The following is a 21,050-nucleotide window of genomic DNA, read 5'->3' on the forward strand; positions in this document are numbered from 1 at the left end:
ATGGCGGCAGCGGGGCATCTACCTGTCGTGCTGACCGTGGGCTGGCTGCTGGACTCCTCTTCAGGAAATCAAAAGTGGCCGAAGTGAAGGACCCAAAGCGCCTCTCCCCGCGGCGGGCGGGCCCGGGGGCGGCCCTCGCCGGGGCGGAGCGTGGCCTGGCCCCGCCGCCGCCGCCGCCGCCTCCTCCTCCCGCTCTCCGCTCCCAGCCGTGCGCCTCCGCCATGGCCTTCGCCACCCGCCACTTCGTGCGCACTGCCGCCTCCACCTCCTCTGCCGCCGCCACGGCGGCCGCCAAGAAGCTGGTCGTCAAACATGTGACGGTCATCGGTGGCGGCCTCATGGGCGCCGGCATCGCCCAGGTGAGAGCGGCCCGGCCCCGCTGGGTGAGGGGAGGAGGCGGCGGCGGCGTCATGGCGGCCGTTGGGCGGCCGTTACGCGGAGCGTGCAGCGGGAGCGCCCCTTCACGCCCGGTTGGGGGCCATGGCGGCGGGCCGGTGGGCTGAGGCGGGGACCGTGCTGGGGCTCCGCTCCCCCAAGGGCTCTGCCGCCTGCCGGGGCCCCTTGCCGGGCTGAGGAGGCGGCGGCGGGGAGGGGTGGGGGCCCCGCAGCTTCTTGCTTTTTCTTGTCTTGCTAATCCCCACATCTGCGGGTCAGAGGGCCAGGCAGGAACCGCCAAGGTCAATGTTGTTTTAAATGGGTTAAGGTGGTTCTTTGAACGATGTGTGGACTGTTTATAAATCGGGCAGGGTGTAATAAATATTTGGAAAATGTCGGTGCAAGAAAGAAGCTTCTTCTGACTTGCCAAGGGGGTGGATCAAGTGACATTTCACGAGTTATTAAAGTAGAATGCAGCATCTAAAGTTAACAGTTAGCTGTCAATCATCTGTAGAACTATGAAGTGGTTAATATTTAAATAGGGCTTATTTTCCTAGTGTTTCGTCTCGGTCGTTTGGCTTTCAAGTTCATCTTTAACTTGATGGCTTTGGGACAGACGACTGACCGGTCCTGTCAGTGATTTAAGATTTAGATATGTGCTTAATTCACAGAAAGAGCCTGTTGCCCAAGATACCGGGGTAGTTCACAAACTTCACAAAGAGTAACTGGAATATGCAAGCATTCCCAAGGGGAAACTGACAGTGAAGTTGGATTTCATAAATAGCAGTTCTCCATTTTATTGAATGAATGGGTTTCCTTCTCAGAACTGAAGGTTTCTCACATTCCTGGCAAATCTCTAGCAGGAGGAATACAGGGGCACTTTTTTATTTTTTTATTTTTTGCTAAGGAATTAGATAGTTGTTCATTAACTGGTCTGGTAAAAACACTCCTCTGTACCTTGATACTAGAGCCTCGAGGTTTCCACTGAAGGAACCATCAAAGAAAAACTTTGAAGAAAGTTGTTCTCATGTTTGAGGAAGATGCACATTATGCAAAGGGTATAATTCTGCAGCGAAAGTGAAGGGATCTGCATATTCTATTAGCGTGCACGTTTTCAGAGAGCAGCTCGTCAAGAGAAACATGTCTGGTATTTGTCAGTAACAGGGGTTGCAGTCTTCTGCCACTGTCAAGGACCAAGGATTGTTTTGCTGACCATCTGCCTCTGATTTATCAATCCAAAATTATCTCAAAGCAGAGGTGATTGTTACACTGAGCGGGGTCTCCTCTGCACCCTGTTAATAAAGCTTCTCTTCCCTTTTAGAACGCTTAAGAAGTTGTCTCTCCTCTTTCCTTGTTTTCTCATACTCTCAGGAGAAGCTAACCTCTGCTGAAATGTGTGGCTGAAAGCCAGGAGTTTATAATTTCTGATTCTGCCACGTGAAAAGCACTTCTGTGTGAGAAAAGCATTAATTGACTCCCCAGCACCCTTGTGTTTCTTATTTAGTATTCTTAAGATCATTGTATAGTAGAGTCTGAGTGAGCATGTGTTTGAATCGCAAGGAGATAGTTTGACCTTTGACATTTTTCTTCTTTCCTGCCCATGTAAATATGGTAAGAATGAGATGAGAAAAGGGAGATGTTAATTTTTCTAGGATTTTTAGCTAGCTGGTCAGGGATGGTATAATTGTAAATGGATAATTAGTGAAGGATCTCTTATAAATGTGCTTGGTATTGATTTTTCTACTGAAGAGTGAAGGGTCTTGCTTTGCCATTGCAAATGATCAGCAACAGAGGAAGCATTAGGAGTGCAAGTCCAAGCTTGGTTTAAGCATTTTTTATGATTCAGTTATTCTTATGAAATAAAAAAATGATTAAAAAAAGATGGATAAAGAAATGTCCAGCTGCAGCCTGACACTTTGTTAAAGCTATACTGCTGCTCTCTATAGGCATTTCTTTATTTGCTAGGTTCGTGAGGCAACTTGGATGAGAATAGCACCATGCTTTTTTTCAGGAGATATCTCTGTATTTTTCATCTCGGGTAGCTTTGTTGGAGTAGGTCTTGTGGACAGAGGAGAATCTTTAGTCTCCAGGTGCAAGGTTAGATGTAGAGTAAAAATTTGCAGAAGGGGAGCTTCTAAGTTGTGTGACTAAAAACAGTGAGTGAAACCATGTTTTAACATCTGTTTTCCACAATTATTACAACTCCATTAGTTCAAGAATTCTGAAAATAAAGAAAGGCTGTTGCTAACTAACAAGAAGAACAATTAATGAGTAGTGAAGTAACAGTTAATGAACAGCTGATTTTTAACAGACTGTTGCAATGTGAGGAAGTGACGTTATATGTTTGAAATTAATTGAATACCAACCAAAAAGACAACCCAGCAGGGCTACCTGTAGCCGAGCCAGTGTTTGTACCAAGTATGCAGTAAGGAGAGTTTGCGAGCCACTCGGGTCTGTGCGTCAAACATTTCACTGCTACTCACAGATCCACTGTCACCTTCCTGTTGTTGCAGGGACATGCTCGTGGCCTAACAGCAGAGTTGTGTTACACTGTGCCCTGGGATCACAGGGTTAGCCGTCCCTTATGCCACCTGCTCACCCTGCCAGCTTTCCAGTTTTGGTATCCACAGCCCTTTTTCCATACAAGATCTGAGGATCACAGCTAAGCTACTTGCTCTTTTCAAGACAGCTGTTCATTCTCTATCCATAGAATTCATCTGCCTCCAGGTGCAGGTAGCATTCTGCAGACAGCTTGGGGGAAAAGGGATTTCTTTTTCCTTTTCCCTCAAGTTGTTTGATACCTTTATCCTTTCCCCTCTGCCCCAACTGTGTGCAGGTTTTTATGATTTTTCTAGTTAAGTGCTTAAGTCTTGATTGAAAGTTCTTTAGCTCTCTTTTGCCAAATTAACTGCCTAGTGTATTGTCTACCCCAAGACAAATCAATATGGTTTGTTGTTTTGTGATACTGATGTTGAATGTGGTTTTTTTTTTTTTTTTTTAACTTTCAGGTTGCAGCAGCCAGTGGTCACACTGTGGTGTTAGTAGACCAGTCAGATGAAATCCTTAAAAAGTCTACAAAAGGAATTGAAGAGAGTTTGAAGAGAGTGACAAAGAAGAAATTTGCAGATAAGCCTGAGGTTGACATCAGCTTCTTTATACCTCTAGGAGAACTTAGGAGAATAAAACTACCTTACTGAAGCTCAGATGTTGTTTACAGTTATGCATTATAGAGCATGTTAATATATTGGCTTAAAAAACACCCCAGTTTTTCCAGTATGCTGAAGAACTTGGATTTTCTTTTCTTGATACAGGGAGGTTGAAATATGTCTTACCTTATTTTCTTTTCTTCGTAGACTTGAGCTTTGAGATAAAGATTTAAAACAACTTGATGACCTTAAAATAGATGCTAGGCGTGAAAATGTGCCAAATTAATGGTGCCTAATTTAATAGCAATTTATCTTTGAGCGCTTACCTGGGAATGCACCAATTTTGTCCAAAAGCAAATAGTAACAGAAGTGTCTTAATACCTTAGTAAGGAGTCTTCCTGCCCCCCAAGACTTGGGCACAGGATTACTGCAAATGAAATGAGTGCAAGTTTAACTACCCTGGAGTAACATGAATTAGATGTGTAAGATACTTTGCATTCATGTTGCTGAGCAAGACTTACATACAGAAAGTCACTGCAGTGCAGTTGATGCATCTAAGTTTATATCCTAAGGGTTATTTGTTACTATGCTTCTTTCTCTAAATTCCAGAGCAGATTCAGTTCTTCTTTTGATACATTTTAATGTTAGTATATAATATATACTATTATTGATGATTACCAGCATGAATCATGAATTAATGATGAAAGCAGCATGCAACAGACAATGGAAATGAAAAAGGGCTTGTTTGCATGAGGAAGTACAAAAGAAAAATTATAATAATATCAGGATAATCAGAGCATGCATACATAATTATGGGGGGTCTTTCGATCCAAAAGAAAATTGTCCACATGATGCTTGTACTCTATATATGACATAATATTCTAGTGTGCACGTATGTTTTTACTTGTACTATGTCTCCATTTACCCTTGGTTCAATGTCTTGCAGTTCTGTTTGATTTCTGTCCTCGCAAACTATGTCAGTGATTGGCAGACTTACTAGACAGAAAACAGAATATTTTTTCCCCACATTTGCATTGAAACTATAGTGAGTGTAAGCCATTTCATTTCCTGAAGCATTCATGAACCGGCACATATCTGTTCATAGGAGTGAAACCAGATAATCATTGAATGAAAACAGTGCCAAAGTTTGAAACTGGAAAAGTTCCTCTTTATGGAGGGCAGGCCCAGGTTGTCTCAGAAACTACTGACTGACAACCGGTTGTTCACTCAGGCTCTTATGCTGAAGGCTGGACTGCAGCAAACAGTCTTCCTAAAAGAATGAATTCAAAGATCTTCTATTTGCTCCAAAGCAGATTTGATTGTCTTGGAAAAATGTGTCAGTGAAGGCGCAGTATCTGTACATACTTAGAACTTTCTCAGTGATTTGGAAATGTGGCAGACTGCCTGAATTTTTGAGGGCTCAAAAATACTTCTGAGCGTGTAAGGGGATTTTCATGTAAAAATAAATGAAATCATTGTAAATAGACATTGCAACTTCTTGGAAATGTTTCAGGCTGGTGCTGAGTTCATTGAGAAGACCTTAAAGAACCTCTCAACAAGCACAGATGCAGTAGCAGTGGTCCACAGCACGGATCTGGTGATAGAAGCCATTGTGGAGAACCAGGAAATTAAAAATGAACTCTTCAAGAGGCTGGATAAGTTTGCTCCAGAGTACGTGCATTTTTCCTGTTACATTTTAAAACTTAGACCTTTGTATCATCTGTTTTTATTCTTACACCATTAGTTCTGCATTTTTTTAGCTGCTTTTTTTTAAAACCAGGATTTTTTCTTTAGACTTAACTCCAGATAGTCATGTGCTATGGAATAGTTGTTGTGTCAGGTGCATATGTTACAAACGCTTTCAGGTGTATTCACCAGGTTTATTTACTTGTTGCATTGCTTCATTTGAGGTGCTTCTGAGTTTGTTTAGTTGTAGTTTATTTGTCCATCTACTCAGCGAGTTCAAATCTAAATCCAAATGCAAATACACAACAGTAGAATAATCTGGTCCTGGTACACATGGGGTATGGTTAATGTATGTGTTCTCATATTTAAATAGGGAATTGGGATGATAAAATAGTTGTTTTCAGTGCGCCTGGCATTAAGAAGTTTTAAGAAGCCTCAGCCTCTTAGCTGTAAGTCACAGTCAGCTTAACAGTAGTTTAAGTGAACTAAGTTTACTTGGTATTATAAGAGTTTGGAAATAGCTCATTGGTGGATATTGTGTGTGAGGTAAAAGTGTAAATAATTTCTTAGCATGCACTCACTCAGTTACTTACAGTCCCTGGAACTTTCTTTGAACTGTATTTGATAACTGTTGGAAGTTACTGTTGAATTGTATCCGAACCCAAAAATGCTGTTAAGCTGAGCATGCAGTCTCAGAAGCTTGATCCTTGTCATGGATGACTCAGAATCACAAGACCCTGAGTGCTTGCAGGTTGAGATTTTAACTGGTACGGCTACATCTGGGGCTATTGGCTAAGAGGTATTACTTAAAGAACTAGGCAAGCTGCAGCTTGAATATATTGTCAAGGGAGAAAAGATGTTATCATTATTTGACTTCAGCCTGGGGAGATTTTCAGGCTGTCTCATATGGTCATTAATTAAAATTACCTGGTACTTCTGAAAACAATAAATGATCATAAACAGCCGTGCGCTGAGCACGGGGTAACTTGCCATTACCCTTAGTCTGACAGACGAAAGTAGCTGCCTTTGGCAATTATCAGGGTTCCTTGTCATGATTAGATCGTGCTTATTTTGTGAAAACAGACCATTGGTTGCCTGAGTCTTTGTCCGTATTCAGCAGAGAAAGCTAATGAGCAAATAAGAGTGTACTAAATGGCAAACTGTCTAGAACCAGTCAGCAAGAAAAAGTGGGCACAGGGACTTGGAGCCTCATTTATATATGTATATTTGGAACACCTCAGGCTATTTTTTGCAAGAATGAGCTGTTTATAAGCATAGATGCCTTGAAACATCAAAGTTTACATTACATTTTACATTACAGACTGTTAAATAGAGTTGTCAGATATGCTCCTTTCTGTGGCAAAAGGCATGGTTTTTGAGGGTTGGGAAAAATGACATTAGACATGAAGCCTTCCTTTTTAAGAGCAGAATTGGAAATGATGATAAACATACAGGTATCTTACATGTAGGATAAAGAAAAAGGAAGTGAACAGTGAGGAATATGGGTTGCAGTGTAGAAAGTCTAGATGAAAAGAAAAGGAAGCTAGTAAAATAGTGACACTTAGTAGCCAAGCATTTAAAATATTAGCTTTAGATACAAAGGATAATTTGTAATTCTGTGAGGAGCACGGAGTTGGAGCTCCTGTGAGTAGCTTGGGGAAAGGCAGAAATGTGAGTGTTTTTCTGTGTGTTAGAAGGAGGCAGTAGGCTTTGTTCATGCTGCGTGGTACTGCAGTGGAATGCAAAGCTCTCCCCGTCAGTGCAGGCATCCTACAGTCTTCTCTAAGCTTCAAAATTTCTAAAACTATTATATGGACGATCTATGGGGCCCTGGGTGTTGACGGCACTGTGAAGTGTAGGTTATAGGCAGAGATCATGAAAGATCAGGCTTCTGAGGAGGGAGAACTCGGTTTAATTCACATCTCAGGATTTAGTGCGAGGGTAGCTGCTAGCTGATTGAAACATAAGGGGCTGTGTATTACAGTTGCTCAGACAAGATGACGAATTATGCCTTTGGAACATGAGCTGTGTGAAACCTGGTATTTTTCTTCTTTTGTAATGTATCCCATGTCTCATGTGCTTCCTCAGCTGCCAGAGCTACATGTTTGTCTCCCACTTTTGCGCTGTGCTGACCTCTCCCATGGAGATGAGTCTGGGGACAGCACAAAACCAAAGTGTTGCATTGAAAAAATCGAAACACAACTTAATTTCACTTCCCTTTTCTCTATGAAAGAACTATAATTCCTCTGAAAGTAGATACATAAATGGAGGGGGGTGGGAAAGCCATTCTTTATTGAGACAAGTTTTATTCGGGGGTGAGGAGTGAATTTCTCTTTAAGTTTTCAGATAAAATATTATGAGCCAGGAGCATTGGGCAACCCCAGAGAGCACTGGGAACTCAGGGTGTTCCTCATCTGGGTAACTGCCCAGGTGAAACGGTGAGGTGTCTTTCTTGGATGCCATCAGCCTGAGAGCATACTAGTTTATGTTCCTAGAGCTTTGCAAAATTGCTTGTGTATGTTGTATTCCTCTCGGTGTTACAATCATCCTGCCAATATGCTAATTGTGACTGTGTTACATTGTCATCGGCTTCAGAGCAGGCGATAAAGCGTTGCTACCCACTCTTCAGTTGTGTTTTCCTTTTCTTGAATTTGGTCAGTCTCACATTTCCATTTTGAAAAGGTCAGGCTAGGGTTTTTGGAGAATATCCCCACGTTCTTTGTGGCTTTTAGGCATTTAAACACTGCAGTGCTTTTCCAAACAGGATAATAATGAACACGATGAAAGAATTTTTGGGTATCCACTTCAGGAGCTCTTGCCGACTTGCTTTCTGTTTATTTCTTTCTGGGTGGTAGGAATTGCACGTCAACATCTCTTGGTTTAGGATTTGTATTTAGATGTGAAAACTCAGCTAGGAACTGGCCAGTGGTTTCCATCTGTTCACTGTGTTAGGATGAGTGTGTTATAAAAATGCTACGAAAGAAGTGTTGTTCAGTGTTCACTGTGTAACAGAGCTGGGCTGTAAGAGTCATTTTTATTGAAATGGTATGTTTCTCTTGTGTTGGACTCTGATTTTAATGCCTTCCCCTGACCCACTAGATGGCACCAAGAGGAAGCACACCGGTGCCTGGAAAAGCATTACTGGGGCTTCACTCTAGTGTTGTTGCTTTCAAAAGCTTTCCAACTCTGCTGTCACCTGAAGCATGCATTGTGTAATTTTAAGTCAGAGGCATGTAAATTCTATTCTAAACTCAATTTAAATCAATTGGTTGGTGAGAGCAGAAAGTGTAAATAAATTTGCCCTTGTACACAATATAAATGTAATGCTTTTTTCCCCCAAAGCTTTATGTTGTGTTAGGCTACAGTATTCACGTGCAGAAGTGATGTGGAGGTAAAATCTCTTACTTTAAGTGAACCCAGATATAAACAATAGCAATGATTACATCTCACAAATCAATGCACTTAATTTTTATATGAATATTTGAATTCTTTTTATACAATGGCAGATATACAGGAAAGAGAAGTGTCTTTTGGAAGCATTGACATTGAAGGTCAAAACTATGAAATGTAGAATACTCTTTTTAGTACCCCACCTCAGAATAGCATAAAGCCCACTTTATGGTGGGGAAATAACAAAAGAATATTTGTAAGAAACATAAACAGGAATTCACAGGATTTTTTATTTCCTTTTCCTTAACAGATTCTCAAAAACTGAGAGAACATGATAAAAAATGGAAATCACTGTGGGGTTTTTAATCCCCAAATGTTTTCTTTTAATGCTACTATCCACAAATTGGACATAACTTTTCAGAAAGCTCTGTTGCAAAGCTTAGTTATATCTTAGTGAAATGAAAACAAAATACCAATATAGGTTAACATTTGATGAATCCCTTAGGATAACTTTTTGAAAGGTCAGTAGGATACAACCCAGAACGGAAGGGTAGAGTTTCATCTTTAATATAGTTTCTGATTTTCGTGGTTTGAAGAAAAAGCCATTTCTGTAAGTTTTCTGTATGGTGTTGGTATAGCAGGTTGTTGAGGTTCTGAGATATTTCTGGGGAAAAAACCAAAACACTACAACGTTATAGATTGCAATTAGTAAATCTGGTTTATGTCTGGAAAAGGACTTCATATATGTCTTAAAATTGTTGTGATTTTGTGTAACCTTTGCAGTGTCCTATGCACGGCAGTTTATGTCTTTTCTCTGGTTTTTTCCATCAGCTCTTTGCTATGGTGGTAGGTTTGCTCATCACGTCTACCATTGTTCATTATAAAAAAAAAATAAAAGATTCCAAATTTTTCTTAATGTTCCAAAGTGCGTTTTTGAAGTGGAAATGATTGGGTTTCCATACATGTGTAAGTGATTAACAATAAAAAAATTGCCACTAAGTTTCCAGGATTGCTGAAGGAATTAACTGGAATATATTTGAGAGTTGACTGCTTACAGAGTCTTTTTTTCCATCACCTAATATAAGTATTCAACATATTTACTCAGGAGTGAGCACTTCCAGTGGTTATTTCATCATCACTGTACTTATACATCATCAAAAGCACCTTGATAATCAGCAGGGATATTTCTGAGAACTCTGTGGATGGTTAGCCAATGGATGTCTATGGATGTTTGGTGCACCAGTCTCCTACTGGCAGAAAAACAGCTGTCATTTATGCAATCCATATGTTTCATTTTTCCAGGCATACAATATTTGCGAGTAATACGTCATCCTTGCAAATCACACAGTTGGCAAACTCGACCACCAGGCAGGACCGATTTGGTGGTCTCCATTTCTTCAATCCTGTGCCTATGATGAAGCTTGTGGAGGTAAGTGTCTTACTAATCACAGAATGATAGAATGGTTTAGGTTGGAAGGGACCTTAAAGAGCACCTAGTTCCAACCCTCCTGCCATGGGCAGGGACACCTCCCACTAGACCAGGTTGCTCAAAGCCCCATCCAGCCTGACCTTGAACGCTTCCAGGGATGGGACCTGTTCCAGTGTCTCACCTCCCTCACAGTAAAGAATTTATTCCTAATATTTAATCTAAATCTGCCCTCTTTCAATTCAAAACCGTTACCCTTTGTCCTATTGCTACACTCCCTGATAAAGAGTCCCTCCCCATCTTTCCTGTAGGCCCCCTTTAGGTACTGGAAGGCTGCTGTAAGGTCTCCCTGGAGCCTTCTCTTCTCTAGGCTGAACAACCCCAACTCTCTCAGTCTGTCCTCAAAAGGGAGGTGTTCTAGCCCTCTGATCATCTTTGTGGCCCGCTTCTGGACCGGCTCCAACAGGTCCATGTCCTTCTTATGTTGGGGACTCCAAAGCTGGACGCAGTACTCCAGGTGGGGTCTCACAAGAGCAGAGTAGAAGGGCAGAATGTAGCACAGCAATGCAATTGTCATCACTTGAAATTCAGTTAGATGAAAGAGTAGATCTGTTTGCACCTCTTCTGATATGGAATAAGCAACCTATAGTGGTAAGAGGGTGGTGCAACCTCTGTTGAGGGGCGGGTTGAACAGACAAGAGCTAACTCCTTCAGTCTCAGGATCCAAAGTTCTCCATAGAACTGCTAACAGAGGTGCTGTTTATAGTGATAATTTCAGGCACGCAGGCAAGCTGATTAATAAAAACTACTGACAGCTTAAACAAAATCATCTGATGACTGACAGAAGAATTTGATTGTTACCAGTGTAGAAATCAATAGAAAATGACCTGAGTTGAAATCTTTCTGCCTCCTGACTTCTGGAACAGTCAGTCATGTTTGTTTCAGTGTTACAGATGATTTGTCTGGAAGTATTACAGTATTTCCCAGCCTTTAAGGAAGTGTAAAAAGAAGTTTTTACATAACTCTTCAGATGTCTTTTCTAAACATACTCTTTTTGGCTACATCATGCAATTTCTAATAATACTGCAATGCAGAGCAGGGTAAGAAATAATCTGATATAAGTGTTTATCTGAGCCTCCAAAGTAAAGGTCACATTGCAGAAAAAATGACGTGTCTCTCCTCCTTTTTCTCACCTTCCCCTGTTATGACTGACCCTGATTAGCTAGAACTTAAAAACTCTTGAGTAAGTGAAAATAAACTTCACATTTTGGCCACTCTGCTCCAAAGTTTCATGTACTTTGTGCCCTTAAATACTGTAAATATTTTTTCCTCTTTCCCATGAATGGGTTGGTTCTAGTATTGCTTTGGTGACCAGCACTTCAAATATGTTGTGCCTGCCTTTTGAACTCCTGAGATTCACTTTATTATATTGTTTGCTTGTTTCCCATTAAAACAGATATTATGCAGTTGCTTGCTCTGTGTCTTTGAGTATCATTCTCTTGCTCCACCTTTTGAAATGTTTGAACCTTTTGGCTGAAATGAACAAATTTGATTCAGAGTATGGTTGTCTGATGAGGGCTCAGACACTTGCAAATTGTCTCTCCCTAACTTCGATACCCATGTGTAGTGGTTTGGTTTATTTTAGTTTAATATATCACATAATGTATATTGTGACTAAATGCTCTGAGGAAATGTTGTAAGAAGGAAAGGGAGAAATTTTGTAGGTGTTGTCAGAGATAACAGAAATCTTTAGTATAATTCCTTAGGCTAACATAGGCTTTATTGATTCCTGTGCTAAGAACTACTTGTTGGCAGTAATTTATTTCTGTGGATGAAATGTGCTATGCCTTATCTCAAGCCTAAAACAAATCAGTCTTTAGAAATCTAAACTAAGCCTTTGTGAGATTTGAAAAATACAGAGGATATCTATCATTGTTTGTAAAAAAAAAAAAAAAAAAAAAAAAAAAAAAAAAAAAAAAAAAAAAAAAAACAAAAAACAAAAACAAAACAAAACAAAAAAAAAAAAAAAACAAAAAAAAACCACCCAAAACATAGCAATCCCTGTCTCACTGCTGTGGTCAATCCTTATAATTTGTGTTTTTTTTTCACCTGACTTATGAGTGTCCTAGCCCAGAGTCACTCCAGTTGGTAAGTGGTATTTGAAGAACTTTAAAACACAGAAGCTGTGCTTTTGGTGACTTGAACTTGAAAGGCGCCAATTTTAGTAGATAAATACACTTCTAAAAGCTTTGCTTTTGTTTCAGATCTACTGCTGTAAATCTGGATTGGCATTGACAAATGATGTAGAACAACATTTTCTATGTAAAACAGATGTTTCAGTTTTAAATAATCAGGGGAAAATCAAGAGAATTGCCAAAACTATGAAAGATATTACTGAAATTGCCAGTCATCTGTCATGGAAGCTGTCCTTCATGGGTCACAAATCTGCAGTGCCTTTGAGTCTTATCTGCTCTTTTCATAGATTGTTGATCTCATGCTCAGAAGCACATAGCTTTGAGGGGATTTCTTTCTCTAATAATCCAAAAGGCTAGTGCTAATGTTTCAAAATTCTGAAGGGTATATTAAAACCTCATTCTTGAAACTGTTGCAGTCTTATTTAAGTATCTCAGATATTTTTATCTAATATCAAAGTAAAAAAACACTATTTTTTCTGTTGAGAAACAAGCCTTTTCCTCACTCCGAACAGTGTGTTTTCGTGTCGACCTTACGTCATTAGGATGAGGGAAATCTGTGTGACTTAATTACATGAACAAGGAGGTCAGCCTTAACTGCTTATGTGTAGCAGTTTTCAGTTAGTGCACATGGAGGCCAATTTCAACACAAATATCACCCCCAGTTCTGCTTCTGCAAGTCTCTTTTTTTTTTTTTTTTTTTCCTTCTTCTTTTTGGGACGGGTTAGAGGGGGTTAGGTTTCTAGTAAATGAATTAATGCATCCCAACTCCAGTGAAGTATAGAAAATACTACACGTGTCAAAAGACTCAGTTTTAAAGATCAACATGGAAATGTACTACTCAAAAGCTAAGCGGCTGTCACAAATTTGAAAGATAGTTTTTAAATTTTCTTGAGAATTAAATTTTTGTGTCAGGTTTACACTGGGCACAGGGTAGATGTTACGACCCTTTGTATCAGGAACTATGTCTGTTAATACAGTTCTCTAGAGTGATGTGACTGTGTTTCCCAAGTCAACAGAAGCTATGCAGCTTTTAAAGTTGTTCTGTTGTACTATAATCTCTAAATGTGATTCCAAAGGATGGTCCCTTTTACCATCCATACTAGCTGCATGGGAAAGTGTCTTAAAGAAACACATAATTTCAAAATGTGCAAAATGCTGGATCTGTCTTTAAAATACACTTCTATGTCTGTTACATATATATCCATTGAAATTGCTTTTTGCAAAACAGATGTTTTCTGAATTTCTGGAATAGTGTTCTGTGTTACAGTTTAATCATTGCTGTACTGGAAAATGAAAGAGATTCTGCTCATAAATGTGCTTACGCTCTTTCTACCTTCCCTCTACCCAGGTCATCAAGACTCCAATGACCAGCCAGAAGACTTTTGAATCACTTCTGGATTTCAGTAAAGCAGTAGGAAAGAGTCCTGTCAGTTGTAAGGTGAGTACGTTTTGATTGTAGAGTGTTCAGAAGGTCTGTTCTTGAAAACTGGTAATTTCAAGGTAGTAGGTTTTAGTAGACATAAGAGCACTTCAAGAATTGCTGGGCTGTGTTTTGTCCCGTTTCTCTTCCCTATTAAAAGCATTTTGGCAAAGAAAACACCCACATTTACCACAAATTCATGAAAGTAGAGTGCTCTAGACATCTTGTCTAGAGCAGCAAAACTCATGAGTATCAGGGCTTACAGGTTTTCATTTTTCTTTTCCAGTCCTGCAGAAGCCTGGACTGGAGATCTTAAGCAGGAGCTCATCTTTAGCCTTGCTAGAGACAAGACTGCTACCTCCTATACTGTGAGGCAGCTGGATGAATCCTCCATGGTGTGTGCTCATTGCAAGTTTTTCTTAGGACTGCAGTAACTAGACCCATATTAATCTTCATTGCTTCGCAGCTTTGGTTTTTTTTCTCTAGAGGAACACCCTACTTCCTAAGCATACTTTTTCTGAATCCATTAAGTTGTGGTCTGTGTAGCTTTATGCCAGCTATTGCCTTAAGTTTCATAGCCCCCAGGAGACATTTGGTCATAAAAAGAAGGGCCTGCAATCCAGTAGTTACCAGTAATTCAGCGTCTGGATGCTGGACTCTAATTCTGGCTGTACTGCTAAACTGTTCGGTGGCCTTAGTTGACTTTTTCCGTTACTGTCACAGTTTTGCAGTATGTAATGTGCAGAATATATGGTGAATATATAAGAATTATTGTTACAAATTAGCGTGGCTAGAGGGTAATGCAGTCTTCATGTCTGAAGCTCTTTTTTTGTTGTTTTGTTTTTAAATTCCTGTTTGTAGAAGAAAAGTTGCTTGGAATTCTCTGGATTGAATATTGAGATAAAATGGAATGAACAATAAACATCTGAAACAGTAGTAGTATACAAAATAATCCTATATTTGCAAAGCTCTTTCTCTTTATTTTGTGTTTTTGATTTTGATTTAAGCTTGTGTAAGAGAAGTTCTGCCTCAACTTGCTATCTTCTTATGGCATCACGCCTCTTATCTTTTCATTGATAGTATTGGTGTTTGCTATTGAAGTGATACCAGCTGTCAAAAGCATGGTTTACCCTTGAGCAGTGGTGGAAAAGTAGACTGTTTAGCCAGGAGTGTTTGTAGTAGTGAACACACAAAAAAGAAATGTTATGGAAGAACTACTCTTCTTGTATCCTTCAGGAAATTGTATCAGCAGAATTTTGCTACAGAAAAGGCATTTGCCAACTGGCCACATTAAATTGTTTTAAGATTAACTGAGTTGGGCTTGTAGTAGTCTTATTGTTCTCAGTCATGATGAATGTTTATGTTTGTGAAATTCATCTTTTTTGTTTTAATGCTAAGCAGATAAATCAGATGAAAAATACAGTTTAGAGAGTACCCCAAGTTGATGATTCAATAAGTGTCTTCATCCACTTGTTCAATTTGTCATGTAGCATTTAAGTATAGTACTAGTAAAGAATGTTTATTTAGAATACCTTTTTCTTTTCGTAGGATACTCCGGGGTTTATTGTAAACCGTCTCTTGGTGCCATATATGATGGAAGCTGTTCGGCTTTTTGAGAGAGGTACTTGTTGGGATATTGACTTCATGGAATGTTGACATATAACACTGGTAAATGCCTTGGGATTCCCTCAAAACTTTTAGACCTTAAAGGCTGGAAGTGAATAGTGAACCTGAAATGTGAGCCAATATGCAAAGTTGGAAAGACCTTGTCTTCACTTTAAAAAGTCAGTGTATGCAGAGTCAGAAGGTACTAGTTACGTGTGTGGGAAATTTCTGGTGCTGGAAAATGTTTCTGGTTTGGAGATGATAACGTGAGTATAGTGCCATTGTAAAAATATCCTCTGCCAACTAATCAGGAACCTCCCTCTCTCCATCCCAAGAGACGTTAATGAAACTGGTTGAAAATCCCATAATAGGACCATTAGTGAAGTTCTTCTGAGTTCACTTATATTGGACTTCTGAAATAAAACACCAATTTTCAGGTGGGGTAAGTAATATAATACTCATTGTCACACTTTGTCCTATGTCCTTTTTTAGACATAAGTTCTTTAGGAACTCCCATCTCACTGATGGTCTCTTTTACATTAATACTGAGGGTAGGTAGAAATAATCACGAGTCCCTCAAAGAACCACTAAATTTTTCAAAGCATTGATAATTGTTTTGAAAAGGAAACAAGCCAATAACGTAGTAGATAAAAAGGTAATTATCGAGTATAATTGCTTTTATTTCAAGTGCTCTGCTCATAGCTCCGTGCTACTAAGAATGTCATTTGAAACATTTTGTTTTTGAAATCACTGCTTTTTTACAGATGAAAGCACTCCATTATCAGGATTCCACCAAATATGCTTTAAATATTAAAAATCTCTTTTATAGCACATGGAAGGGATGGTTTGATCTCCAGAAAAAAAAAAAACCCCAACATTACTTGTTTATCCATCAACAGATGTACCTAATTACATCTCAAATGGAGAAAAGAGCAATTTTAGTGACTTGAAAGGCAAAGGCGTGGATGCGAGGGGCATTATTCTCTTAGAAAAGTCACAATTTTAAATAAAGTATATGGGTGTTCCAGTGCGTGTAAAAGAGGTGCCTTTTGTTAAGTCACATGTATCATTATGCATATTTCAGGAGACAATAGAACTTCTAATTAAATGAAGAAGAAAACAGTCACTGAGATTATATGTTAAAATTGACTTGTTTTCTGCCTAAGCTAAACAATATTTTGATTTAATTTTTATTCTGTTTGTATTTTGTTCAACAGTGTGATACTTCCAAACTTGTTAAAGTCAATTTATAAATTTTTAACTCTAATGAAATCTATTTAAAAAGCTGGTTAATGTTTTGAAAAGCCTGATGGCTGTCTTGCAATTCATATTTTCCATTGCATCAGGTTAAACTTTTATCATATCCTTTGCATTAATTCTCAGAGTAAACACTTGAGCCAGATTGTCATCCACTTTATTATGAAATTGGGTCTCTTTCCTGGCAACCCCAAGCACTGAAATACCATTTTATTGGGGCAGTCCTTGAGTCTTTATTTATACAAAATATCCTTGGGTTAGATGTGTGGTTTTGCATAGGCAAAATACCTTTAGTATATTAACAGTGATTTAAACAGGGGGCATATTATAAATAGTAATTTATATTAATATTTATAAAAAAGTATGGTGGTCTGTACTGCCCTGTTTTTAGTGGAAAACCAAAAAAGCAGTCAATCAGGTTTCTATGGGAGTCTGCTTTATACTCAGAGACTAGTATGAGCTGGGGATACAACCCTTTTTTGCCCTTTTATTATTTTTAAATGTATTGTAATGCAGCTGTATACTGTCAGGTGGCCGAGTCCTAAGTTTGACAAAGTGGGACAAATCTGTTGAAGAAGTATGTACATCTGCATCAGCTTCAAATGGGTTGAGGATTTACGTGTGTTTGGGAAACTGAACTGATTATAAAGGCTAATTTTCTCAGTTTCTCAGAAATAAAATGTGGTTTAAAAAAAAATAATTGTCAGCTTTAAAGAGTAAAAGGAGATACTATTATAAAAATCATTACTTCATACAGAACTTTCACTGAAATTGTTCTCTTTGCAGAGATTTTTGGAAATGTATTTCTAATATTCTCTGATCTTAGCCTATGGAATTTATACACCTATGTCTGTCAAGCTTTTGGACACTTGTATGCATCGAGCATGGAGGTTACCTAACAAGTACCTCTGGGGTTTGTTTAACTTCATCCTTTTTACAGGATCTACAAAGAAGTGCACTGCCTTTATCAAAATATGTATTAGAAATAGGTAGTAGAGGTGCATCTGCTTTCATGGCAGTATAAAGTATGCATTCTCAACAAAAGAATGAGGTGAATGTTAACTGTGACAATGTGGCAATGCAGGATTTGTATTTTTATAGGCACAGACTGAAGTAGAAGTAACAAATTTCTGATAATTTTGATTATTAAATTTTTTAAATAATTCTGTAATTCACAAATTTAACTGCACCTGCACAGTCTCTTCAGGTTACTCCTATCTGCCATCTCTGATGCTGATGGATATCCTCCAGTGAAAGCTGCTTTAACTAAGCAATTAACTCAGCTGCTGCTGCTCCCCTCCCCATGCCTGCCTTGTCCATCAGCTGGCTATCACTTGCCTTCTGGCTGTTGTAGAGTAAGAGTAGCCCTCTCCTGTGCATCATTCAAAAGGTGCTGCTGATCCCATGAAGCTGAAATTGAGATCTTTCCTTACTTATACTCGCTATTCAGCTGCCTCTAAAAGAAGCTCTTGATTCTTCATAGTGACCAATTCTTCCTCTAGTCTTTCTGATAGGTTGAGCACAGTAGCTGTGGCTCCATCAATAGTGTAGTGATCTATATTGAAATGCAAGAGGAAGCTAGAAAAATGGAAAGCAGGCCTGCAGGGCTTGCTTTTTTTTTTTTTTTTTTTGGTGAGAACTTCAGCTTTATACTCCAACATGTGTATGCTGACTCCAGTTTTTGTGGTTCTGAAACGTGCAGAGATTTCTGTGAAGAGCTGCACCAGGGTGAAATAATACCCTGGTAATTATTTATGAGTGGCGCCAAGTAGATGCGGAATCTTCTCTGTTCATCAAACTGTCAATCTTTTCTCTAGGAGATGCATCAAAGGAAGATATTGATGTTGCTATGAAGCTTGGGGCTGGCTATCCCATGGGTCCATTTGAACTGCTGGACTATGTTGGGTTGGATACCAGTAAATACATTATAGATGGTACTGCATGCTTTTTTTCTTCTATTTTTCCCCTTTTTAGCTAAATTGTAATGAATGTTCTAATGAAAATCTGACTCTTAATTAGTTTAAACAATGTTTGTGGCATAGCCTTTTAACTGTTGAGGAGAAAGGAATGAGATTTCAGCTCAGAATGCTGTATGCGTACAGCATTTGTACTGTATGCCTGTACCCTATGTACATGGGGACACAACAGTGGTGGTTTTGCTGACTTCATCATGTTCCAATGGAAAATAATAATTATAATAATATTAGTGGAACTTTATATAACTAAAAAGAATCAGTGGGAAGCGAGACACATACGGGAGGTAAGAAATTCTGATGAAAAACAAGTGTTGAGACTCCCTATCCTTTTTCTGCCAACTGTGTTTTCATTCTCAATTAATAGGAAACCCAGTAAATAACCTTAAAAGATGCAAGAATACCATCTCCCTTTCACTTCAGTTGTTAAGTGGATGAATGTCAGTACAATAACAAAAAAAGATATAATTGGTGATGGCTTGTTGATGGTTGTTATATTATTTTGAATGAGCAGCTTAAATATTCTCTGAGGCAGAATGTCACTTTCAAAATAGCATCTTAATGAAACCTCTTTTGCTTTTAGCCAGTACCGTAGAGTAGTCTAATATTGTTCTAACTGACCATGTCTTTCGCAGGTAGAAATTCAACCTGGAGTTTCTTTCCACTTGAATTTCTTCTCAGCGTAGCCTTTGTTTTATTTCCTTATACTTAACTATATTTTTAAAATTCTAATTTTTTTTTTTTTTAGGTATTAAAAATCCTCAGTCATAGAGATTATAAGGTGTTCAGAGTATACTACACCTAAAGTCTAATTGCTAGATTTGCTCATAATCATCAATACTGATCTGTGCTTTATGAATCTGTATTGAAAGGTCTCCGAGAGTCTAGAATAAGTTCCAAACCTCCTTCAGTTTTCTGACCTCTTAATACTTTTCTGAGGAGATGCAGATCTTTGTTATTTTTGCATATAAACAGAACTGTTACTAATTCATTGGCTTTTTTTCTTCCACCAGGATGGCATTCCTTAGAGCCCAACAATCCTCTTTTTGCACCCAGCCCACTCCTGAATAAACTGGTACAAGAAAAGAAGCTGGGTAAGAAGACTGGAGAAGGATTTTACAAATACAAATGAACTCCAAACCTCAAGAGGTGTTAGACTATCTCTGTATGCTATTCAGCATTGCCATATTACAGGTGAATTGTGTTTAAACCTTCCGAAGGATGGCACAAGCTGCGTTTAGAACATAACCCACCTCTAAATTGAGTGATTGCACTAGTTAACTATTTCTCTGGTGAAAGCTTGATTTGGTAATTATTTTTTTTCTGGTAATTCTGAAAAGCTTTATATATACAGTGCCTTCATGCAAATGCTGATTTTTCAGGTGCAGGACAGAATGACAAATGAATTTATGTATTTGAAACATTATTATATTAACAGGAAAAATCCTAAAAATAACCACACTTTCTTAAAAATAAAATTTTCAACAATTCCGTACTGAATGTCATGGCTTACAGTTGATGTACTTGGTTGTAGTCCACTGGGTGGCAGTCTCTTTTCACTCTGGCAAATGTAGCCACGGAAAGACAGTAAGTTGTTTTGTTAGGATTTTTCTTAACTGCAGTGCTTTTCTTAACTGTAGGTGTAAATTACAGTGCCTTGAACAGTAATTTTTTTAGTATGATATTGTGGATTTTATTTTTTTTAAAAATCCTTCAGTGGCAGGCTGTCATCTGGACAGAAGGTCCCCAATATAGCATTTAAAAGCAGAGTTTATGATTTGTGTTGAGATTTTCTGGCATTTTCAGTTACCAGTTGAGGGCTTCCTTTTGCTGGGTGCTGTAGAAACATAACGAAGAGGTGATTTCTATTCTGAAGGACCTAGGCTAGGAAGCTAGTGAAAGCTTCCATATGCTTTCTAGAGCCTTGTAAATTGGCTTTATTTCCTGGTTATTCATTTAAAGTGTCATTTCTACACGCTACACTACTACTGTAGTTGAGTACTTCGGGGGATTGATATTGGAGTCTGTGCTGTGTAAACAAGTAGGTGTATCTGACTGTGTGAGTTGCCTTTGGCTTTGCAACTTTATTTCCTCGGGGCTCAGCAGAACCTGGATTTGTTCATGGTGGGAGTGCTGCAAATCCTGCCTTTCCTCCAAATACTGCAGTGCAAGTGGGCATGAGGGTTGGAGTCCAGAGTAAGTACCCTTCTTTTACTTTGCGTATTTTGTATATGTATATTTGGGATCTGCAAACTGAGTGCTTATATATATATATATTTTTATTTATTTTAGTTAAAGAAATGCTGAATAATTACTTAATTCTAAGTTGCCTCTTCCTCCCTCCCCCAACACCTTATTCAGTTTGCATATAGAGAAACTAAGGCTGACAGATGTTAATTTCCTTGCACACAATCAGACAAGAAATCTCTTGGTAGAGAATAAAAATTGTTGGTTTATTGGATCCTGGTTCCTAATTACAGATCTTCTGATTTTGAGGCATAGAATGGTTTGGGTTGGAAAGGACCTTAAAAATCACCTAGTTCCAACCCCCCTGCCATGGGCAGGGACACCTCCTAC

General features: G+C 38.8%; 1 protein-coding gene across 1 annotated transcript; it reads left to right on the plus strand.

The window, feature by feature from the left end:
• Window positions 1–160: 160 nt before the first annotated feature.
• HADH (hydroxyacyl-CoA dehydrogenase) lies at window positions 161–19,973 on the plus strand. The gene is made up of 8 exons (XM_054203795.1): window positions 161–359; window positions 3,384–3,512; window positions 5,035–5,192; window positions 9,900–10,026; window positions 13,567–13,656; window positions 15,187–15,259; window positions 18,318–18,434; window positions 19,487–19,973. The coding sequence occupies exons 1-8, from the start codon at window positions 222–224 to the stop codon at window positions 19,603–19,605; spliced, it is 951 nt and encodes a 316-aa protein (XP_054059770.1). The 5' UTR covers window positions 161–221; the 3' UTR covers window positions 19,606–19,973.
• The last annotated feature ends 1,077 nt before the right edge of the window (window positions 19,974–21,050 follow it).

This window comes from Rissa tridactyla, chromosome 5 (assembly GCF_028500815.1).
Source record: "Rissa tridactyla isolate bRisTri1 chromosome 5, bRisTri1.patW.cur.20221130, whole genome shotgun sequence".
Taxonomy (NCBI): domain Eukaryota; kingdom Metazoa; phylum Chordata; class Aves; order Charadriiformes; family Laridae; genus Rissa; species Rissa tridactyla.